The sequence below is a fragment of the Carlito syrichta genome, unplaced genomic scaffold (assembly GCF_000164805.1).
Source record: "Carlito syrichta isolate Samal-C Ts95f unplaced genomic scaffold, Tarsius_syrichta-2.0.1 Scaffold303047, whole genome shotgun sequence".
NCBI classification, from domain to species: domain Eukaryota; kingdom Metazoa; phylum Chordata; class Mammalia; order Primates; family Tarsiidae; genus Carlito; species Carlito syrichta.
In genome coordinates, this window is record NW_007247143.1 from 22,213 (window position 1) to 31,512 (window position 9,300).

Below are 9,300 nucleotides of genomic sequence, written 5' to 3' on the forward strand. Positions count from 1 at the left end.
AGCAGATTGCCGGAGCCCAGCAGGTCGAGGCTGCGGTGGCCAGGAGCAGCCACTGCATTCCAGTCTGGGTGACAATGAGACTCCAACTCAAAAAAAAAATGTAACTCTCGGTTAAAGATCTGGGGATTAACTAGGGAGATTATCCAGAATCATCCGGGTGGCCAAAGTAATCACAGAGGTCCTCAAAAGCAGAGAATCTCCCCTGGCTGTGGTCAGCAAGGAGACCACGGAAGAACGGCCAGAGGGACACAGCACTACTGGCTCTGGGGACGAAGGGGCAACAAGCTAGGGCAGGGGACCTCCAGGAGCTCGGAGAGGCCAGGAAACGTCCCCCCAGAAGGCCCCCTCCAGGGGACGCAGCACCTTGCTTTCAGCTCAGCCAGAGCCCTGCCAGACTTCTCACTGACAGCTGTACAGTGACACAGGCGTGCTGTTTCAAGCCGCTGAGCAGGCAGCAATCTGTTTAGCAGCGAGAGGAATCGCACCCACTGTCCTCTCCCACCCTCGTTTGGGAGGTCTCGTTGTCCACGGGGTCCTCGTGTGTTTGCGCCAGGGCAGACCTTGACACACGTTAGCTGCTTTGGTTTGGGAGGTGGACTCGGCCCCCCCGGAAGATGCCAGCCACTCGCCCGCCCCTGCGTCGGCCTCCAGAGGTGCCCGCGAGGCTCCCGGGCCTGCCACGCGTCCTCTCCTCTCAGAGGAGGAAGCAGGCCACGGGCCGCTTGCTTCCCCACCCCTCCCATGGACCCCAGAGGGGGAGGCCCAGACACCGGGGCTGAGTCCTGTCCGCCATGCCCTCATGATATCACGCTTCACTGCGTGTGTCAATGGAGCGCCCGTTCTTCCTTGTAGGATTCTGGAAAGAAACGTTGATGCCCACGCCCACCCAACTCGGAATTTCCCAAGCCTCCTCTCTGCTCCCGGTAGGAGCCGGCCTTGGTTGACGCACGGTGACTGCCCCGAATCCCCGTAACGGGAGACTGAGTTTGCTCGGCCAGGTACAGAGGGATGAGCCGGGAGACGGAAGCGACACGACCAAGCATCCCTGCTGGGCCCCTCCTCTCCCACGACCCAGCAGCCCGCCCCGGATCTGGATCCTGGGGAGCGCCTCTGGTTTCCTTCCTGGGTTCCCGTGATGGCCCAGGCAGAACCGGCATTTCTGACCACCGAGACACCGGGAGAGCTACACACATAGACACACGCGTGGACTGAACACACGTGGCGACTGGCTGCGCACACTCACCGGCGGTCCCAGGGCGCCTTGCGGTCCCACGCTTCCTGTGACTCCTGGGACTCCAGGGGCTCCGGGAATGCCCTGGCGGGAGGAAAGCGGAGCAGGTGAGGACTCCCACAGTCCCACTGATGACTGCCAGCCTCCAAGCCAGAGCACCGGAGACAGCAGCCCGTCACCTGACCTTGAAGTTCCCTGCCCCATCCTGCTCCCGACTCAGTCTTGAAGCCGCCACCCGCAGTCCGTGTGGGTGTTTCACGTTCAGACCCTACCGGTTTCTAAGGAAAGCTAAATCGGTGCAAGTGACCTCGGAACCAGGTGGCTCTGAGGTCGAGTGACTGAGTCACACGGACACGGATTTTTTTAGAACTGTGTTAGGGCGAGTACCTACAGGGTGACCTGAGGGCAATGTGGCTTTGAGACCAAGTGACCGAGCCACATGGACACACGAGCTTTCAGAGCTGTCAGGGAGAGTTCTGCACCAAGGGACGGGTCACCACGCCCCGGCAAGGAGGGCAGCCCAGGGACAGGCCTGGAGAAAGAAGACCCCCCCGAAGGAACAGAGTACGTCCCAGAAGCTTCTGGAAGTGCTTACAATCGGGCCTGGTGGTCCTGGAGGGCCGGAGGAGCCGTCCTTTCCTGGAAAGCCCTGGAAGAGAAGTGCGGGTGTCAGTGGCGCGGGTGCTTTCTGCAGCTTTCCGAACAGGCCTGCCCGACTCCTTCTCACACTCGGGGCCAAACTCCGTCTGGCCCTGGACGCCAAGATTCACTGCCTTTGCCTTCCGCTTGGGTTCTTCCTGGCAGGACTCTGGTGTCTGCTGGTTCCGTGACATTGCCCAGGGCAAGTTGTAGGTATAAGAGATGTCACCAGCAGACTCAAGTAGGAACTTGCTTCCAGAGGTGTTTTTACTAATCTGAGTATCTCACAGGAGAAGGGGGATCCATTTTTGGTCATTAATGGCCAGACAAAGAGCGGAAGTAGGGCCTTTCATGACCTAGGAGAGCCTTGGACAGGCGTCTCTACTGCAAGGATCTGTTACTTGGGGACGACCCTGGTGCCTGCAACTGCAGCTTCAAGAGAATGGGGAGATTCCCTGAGCAATGGCTCAGTCTTGACCACAGGTAGGTCTCCTGAAAGCTGGTCGCCATGGGCTTGCGGATAGAACATGTTTGCTTCCCACTCCATGATGGAAGAAACTAAAGCAGAAAGCAGATGGTATTCTTTGCAAACACATACCCTTAAAATGCTGAACGTGTGTGCGCTATTTTTAAGTGTTCAAGCCTAACAGCTGGAATGACATACTCTCAAATGGTTCCCATTCTCAGCTGGGATGCCAGCCTGTCCAATACAGTGAGCACAAGAGGCTCTTCCATCTAAATGTCATAATGGGTTCAAAAATTTTATTTCAGGTTCCACCTCCTCCTCCAAGGAGAAGCAGAACTTTCCCCATGGGATCTGCCTCCTGTTGGAATAATTACTTCCCGTCTCAAACTTGCCTGGTACCCCGGCTGCCTCCCATGCCTCTCTGACGTTCCGGCCACTCTTCCAGGGGCCATCCTGTCCACCTGTCTTCCTGTGAAACCCACTTCTCAGGATCCCCGCCACACTTACACAAGCCCTCCCCACCAAGGTGTCCCATAAAAGAGCAGGAATGAGATGGGAGAGAAGTGGTGTGAGCTGATGAGAGGGACCAGCGGCTGGCTGGCGGGCAGGGTAGAGGTCCCAGCATGCCCCAGCCCACGCTCTGGGCCTCCCAGCACTGGGGCGGCAGGTGACCAGGCGAGGTGGGGGTGCTGGCGCTCACCCAGGCCCGTGGCCTTCTCCCTGCAGCCTCCCGGCAGTGCCACTGGAGCCCCACCGCTGAGCTCCGGTCAGCAGAAAGGGGCCCAGGGCGGGCTCAGAGACACTCCCGGTGACTCTCTGCTTTCTGTCCCCTCTGGGGTAGCTCTGGAGCTCCATGCTGAAGAGGGCACTCAGGACAAGAGGCCCTGAGGCCCTGGGTGGCCGCGTGGAGCAGAGACCCGCTGCCCTTGCTCACGGCCCTGGATAGGAACAGGCAGTGTGCTTTGACCGAGTTTGTTCTGTCTCATTTTCTTGCATTAAGCCGCTGAGCTATTAGGGCTATTTGTTATAGCTGGAATCCGACCCTGAGACACAAGCCTCTGTTGTTTTCTTATCAGCACTTTCATTCCTTTAGTTCAGTCAAAAATATTAGTAAGCCTGAGAATGCTGCGGTGATAAGCTCACACACACATACAACACATGCACACACACACATGTGCACACACATATACACATATGTATGCATATATGAACATATGTACATACATATACATACGCAGGCATCCTTCCTTGGATCTGCTAACCACAAAACCAATACCAATGTAGGTTGAAAAGAATTATTGGCCGGGCGTGGTGGCCCAACCTGTAACCCCAGCATTTTGGGAGGCCGAGGCAAGAGGATTGCCTGAGCCCAGGGGTTCGAGACCCAGCCTAGGCAACTTGGTGAGACCTTGTCTCCACAATATATCAAGAATGAGCCAGGTATGGTAGCGCTCGCCTGTAGTTCTGACTACTTAGAAAGCTGAGGTGGAAGGATCGCTGGAGTCCAGCAGATCGAGGCTGCGGTGGCCGTGAGTGCGCCACTGCACTCCAGCCTGGGCGGCAAGAACGAAACCTCAACTCAAAAAAAAAAGAAAGAAATTATTTTAGGGAGTCCACATAGAGCGTGTCAGGAAGAAGGCACACAGCGTGGAGCACGTGAGCGATGAACAGGACCTCAAAGTCATGCAGCCCAACTCCCTCCCACAAGGGAGGAAACGGGGGCAGCGGAGGTTAGGGAGCCTCGCAGTTTTTAAAAAAGGAACTTTTAATAACATATTCTTATTTCTTAGATGAAGTTCTCATTAGAAAAAATGGACTCTGGCCACATACTGAATAGCTTGAGACATTTGAAAAAGGACATTTCTTACTTCCTGCCTCAAAGCACATCAGCACTGGATGAGAAGGGAGCGTGCACCCACCAGCAAGGCCTCATGCGACACACAGCATGTGCACGTGTACGAAAGGTCACGCACAACACATGGCACATGCACTACGAGTAAGCCCTCATGCGACACATGGCATGTGCACCCACACGAAAGCCTGCTCACAACACATGGCATGTGCGCCCACACAAATTATTTTACAGGCAAAACAACTGGCGAAGTCTAGCTTTGTGAGTCGGTTAAACTGAAATCAAAGCTCATTGAATTAGCAGCTAAAAAGTGCTTGCAGCCAGGCTCGGTGGCTCAGCCTGTCATCTCGCGCCTTCGGGAGGCTGAGGTGAGTGGATGGCCTGAGCCTGCGGGTTCGAGACACCCCTGGGCAGCGAGACCTCATCTCTACAATAAATCAAAAAATCAGCCAGGCGTGGTAGCGCACGCCTGTAATTCCGGCTATTTGGAAGGCTGAGGCGGAAGGATCGCCGGAGCCCGTAGGTTGAGGCTGCAGTGGCCGGGAGCGGCCACTGCACTCTAGTCTGGGCAACAGAGTGAGACTCCAACTCAAAAAAAAAAAAAAGTGCTTGCATTTCCCAAAAGCTTCCTGCATATATGTTTTCCACTGCATTTGAGTCCATCTGAGAGGATGCACATTTATGAACCAAGCATCATCATAAAAAGCAGAGACCCTTAATTAAGCAATGCACAATGAATATTAGAAAATAGGAGGTTAAACTATAGGCATAAAGCTGGACATGGTGGTCAGGCCTGTCATCCCAGCACTTTGGGAGGCTGACGCGAGAGGATTGCCTGAGTCCAGGGATTCGAGACCAGCCTGGGGAACTTGGTGAGACCACGTCTCTACAATAAATCAAAAAACAAGCCAGGTGTGGTGGTGCCCCACGCCTATATTTCTAGCTACTTGGAAGGCTGAGGCAGAAGTATTTCCTGAGCCCAGCAGGTCAAGGCTGTGGTGGCCATCAGCATGACACTACACTCCAGCTTGGGCGGCAGAGTGAGACTCCAACTCAAACAACAACAACAACAACAAAATAGGCATAATATGGGAGTTAACTTAAGCCAGGACCTCTATTTCTTTAAAGTACACAGAACCAGGCACCCACAGGCAAGGATTTTAACAGCATGGACAGCTCCAGGTATTTTTCTTTTTTGGCAGTCCCAACTTAAAATATTAATATGTATCCACAGCCCACATTAAAAAAAAATTCTTGCTATAAAAACTTGAAAGGATTTTTATAACTTGTTTTTGAAAACACTTGGCTATGAGCAACTTAACTATGGCTGGCCGTGATTATAAGCAAAAAGGAAATCTAACCTATAATTTGCTTTCAAAACCACTGATATTTGAATGAACACTAAATTTAACTACGGCTGAAACTGGCAATGTATATTGTTGTACATTTAATTAAACATGCATTAATTTTCATTTTGGAGTTTTCCATACGTTCCGTGTGTGTGTGTGTGTGTGTGTGTGTGTGTGTGTGTGTGTGTGTTTGTGTGTGAGCACGTGCTTTTTTTCAGGTTTCTAAACATTTTTTGGCAGACTCCTGGAAAGTGCGTGGTTCGTAGATGTTGTGCCCACGGTGCCTGAAAAACGAAAGCGGCTTGCTCATCAGCCCCGCTCGTTCAAGTCAGAAGCGAGAATGCCTGCGTTTGTGTGGCCAAAGCAGCACCAAGGGCTCGGCTGTGACATCCATGGTCCAGGGCTTCTTCGACGCCTACACAGGCAGGTCGTGACACCAACCTGAAGATTCCGGAGCACAGCCGTCATGGAGGTCCTTCACCGGATGCTGCGCTCCTGGGCATGGTGGGGTCGGCAGCCAGACACTTGAAAGGGGCCAGACCCAGCAGTGAAGGACAGGGAGATGCCCGGAGATGCCTGAAGAAAGCCCTGTGGCCCTACTTCAAGTGACTGGACAACTGCGAGCAGACCGGCGGTGTGGCAGCCAGCGGCAAGAAAGGAAGCTCCTGCTCCCAGCAAAGGATTCAGGCCAACCACCAGATTAGGAGGCCACGCAGCAAGAAGCCACACTCTGCAGACGTCAGCCCGGTTCAAACATGTGTATATATATTATTTAAATGTGTATGTATAAAATATAAATTGATACATTTTTAGTAACCTGCAGTGATAAGTCAGTGGTTAAAAAAAAAACAAAACACCAGCAATACTCTACTGAAGACATCATTTTGATAGGCAATGGACCTCACACAATATATTGCCCGATAATTCAAGAACCTAGCTGGTGATCAGAATTATTAAGCTTTTTAAAATTATACATGCCTAAGTCATGCCTCAGAACTTTTGTATCTGAATCTCTGAGGTTGAATTTCAGAACTGGGCACATTAAAAAACAAAGCACAAAATGAAAACTCAACTGGAGTAGGCTCTACTCAGGATCCAGGAATGAGGGCCCTTAGCCTGGAGCAGATCTACTCAAGGTCCGGGAATGAGGGTCTTGGCCTGGAATAAGTTCTACTCAGGGTCTTGGCCTGGAATAAGTTCTACTCAGGGTCTGGGAACGAAACCCCTTGGCCTGGAGGAGGCTCTATTCAGGATCCAGGAATGAGGCACCTTGGCCTGGAGTAGGCTCTACTCAGAGGCTAGGGAATGAGGTCTCTTGGGCTGGAGTAGGGTTTACTCAGGATCCTGAAATGAAGCCCCCTGGACCAGAGTAATTAGGGGCTCTGATCTGCGTGGCCAGATGATCCAGGGGCTTGAGGAAGAGGTGTCTAAAGCAGACGCTTGGCAGGGTTGTCAGCAGAGCCCTGGTGGCTCAGCGTCTGTGGTGTGGACGGGCCGAGGACATGGACCACCCAGCAGCACGCTCCAGGAGGGCAGCTTTGGCCAGGCTTGGGCGAGGAGACGCTGTGTGCGGGACAAGGCCAAGTGCCTCGTGGGTATCCGGCTCTGCCGGGCCCGTCCTGACAGGCAAAGCTGCGTCCAGGAACATAGCAACAGCAAAGGAATAGGACAGACAGAACTAACGTTTGAGGCTCACCTCTGACCCCTGCCAGAAAACTCCCTGGCTCTACTCCGGGTCCAGGAACGAGGCTCTTAGCTTGCAGCAGGCTCTACTCAGAGTCTGAAATGAGGTCCTTGGGCTGGAACCATTTCTTTCTACTCAGGGTCCAGGAATGAGGTCCCTTGGCCTGGAGCAGGCTCTACTCAGAGTCTAGGGAATGAGGCCCTTGGATGGGAATCATTTCTTTCTACTCGGGGTCTAAGGAATGAGACCACTTGGCCTGAAATAGGCGCTATTCAGGGTCCAGGGAATGAGGCGCTGTCACACGAAAGGATCTGAAGCAAGATGTGCCGGGTGAAGTAAGAAGCAGCTTTGCCCTTCCGATTCCCTGGACAGCCTGGCCAGGAGGTTTTCTGGCAGGGGTCACAGGTGAGCCTCGAGCGTTAGTTCTGTCTGTCCTATGCCTTCGCTGTTGCTATGTTCCTGGACGCAGCTTTGCCTGTCAGGACGGGCCCGGCAGAGCCGGATACCCACGAGGCACTTGGCCTTGTCTCGCACGCAGCACCTCCTCGCCCAAGCCTGGCCAAAGCTGCCCTCCTGGAGCGTGTCTGCTGGGTGTTCCATGTGCTCAGCTTGTCCACACCCCAGAACCGAGCCCACACCACAGACGCCGAGCCCACCAGGGCTCTGCCTGACAACCCTGCCAAGCATCTGCTTTAGACATCTGCTTCCTCAAGCCCCTGGATCATCTGACCACGCAGATCAGAGCCCCCAATTAACTCCGTTTTTGTCTGTCCTTCCTTTCGTCTCTACCGTCTCTGAGAAGATCCACCTGCTTCTCTGGCCCGGGAACAGCCATGTCCTTGGCCCCACCCTGTCCCGCCATCTCCTCTGGATAGGTGGTCTGCAGTCATCTCCCTCAGTTATTTAAATCTCCTTGGCCGGGCACAATGGCTCAAGCCTGTCATCCCAGCACTTTTGGAGGCTGAGGCGAGAGGACTGCCTGAGCGCAGGGGTTTGAGACCAGCCCGGGCAACATGGCAAGACCTCCTCTCTACAATAAATAAATTTTAAAAATTAGCTAGGTGGTAGCACACACCTGTAGTTCCAGCTCCTTGGAAGGCCGAGGATTGCTGGAGCCCAGCAGGTCGACACTGGGATGGCCGTGAGTGTGCTAGTGCACTCCAGCCTGGGCAAGAGAGTGAGATTCTGACTCAAAAAAAAAAAAAAAAGAACGTGTGTCCTCTGAAAACCAGTTTAGAAAGCAAGTCCATTTCCATCTAAGACGTTTTCAAAGGAGAAATCAAACACACACTCAAAGTTGGGCTCCCAGATTGAGGGAGAGAAGAAAATAAAACCCAAGGACAGATATCTTATCACTTATCCCTCTAAGACTTTTAATCCTATAGAAAAGCACACATGTGGAGAAATAGAAAAATGTTTATAAAATCTGCGTGGCTATTAAAGAAAGAATTCCAAAACCGAATGACCTAAACACCGATCCAACATGTTTGATTTGGGAGTTCTTTGCCAAGGCTGGATTCCGCGCAGAGATAAATCAAATAAACCCACTGAACCCAATCTTTGGAACTGCTGCTTTCAGAGCTGCAGGGATCATGGAGGCATCTAGGTGTGTAACCGCACAGGATCTTAGCCCAAGTCTTTTGCCAAAACGTATAAATACTTCTGGACACTCCTTCCTCAGGTACAAGAACCCTACGTAAATCCAACTTTCACAGAATGCCTCCTTTAGTTACATTCACCTAAGCATGTTTCACAGACTAATTCCATTCGATGAACAGAGACCATGCTGAGACTTTCCGCCGACCAAAGTCTGATGTAAACAAAAGGTGGGAGAGATGTGAGGTAGCACACCTATGCTTACGGAGGAAAAAGGATCTCCTTACTCCGGAGCAGGGCCGCTGCCTGCCAAAGCGAATCTTCTAGCCAGGTGCCCGCTCACCTGTCAGGTGACGGCGGAAAGCCAGCGTACACCTAGCGTACACTTGCATCCCGTGCTTCCCGGAATGGCTTTAAGCGGTTGCCCTCCCACCTGACCGCGGCTTGAGGGCAGGAGCTGCTCCCTCGTCCAGGCCGAGGCGG

The 9,300-nt window shown here is 53.0% G+C and overlaps 1 protein-coding gene across 1 annotated transcript in view; it reads right to left on the reverse strand.

Annotated features, from left to right (window-relative positions):
• The window catches only part of COL14A1 (collagen type XIV alpha 1 chain), a 197,571-nt gene that overhangs the window by 17,145 nt on the left and 171,126 nt on the right, over positions 1–9,300 (reverse strand). Inside the window, exons 40-41 of the mRNA XM_021712073.1 lie at positions 1,827–1,880; positions 1,244–1,315 (exon numbers count right to left, since the gene is read on the reverse strand). Coding sequence (XP_021567748.1) covers positions 1,244–1,315; positions 1,827–1,880 — 126 coding nt within the window. The remainder of the gene's footprint in view (positions 1–1,243; positions 1,316–1,826; positions 1,881–9,300) is intronic.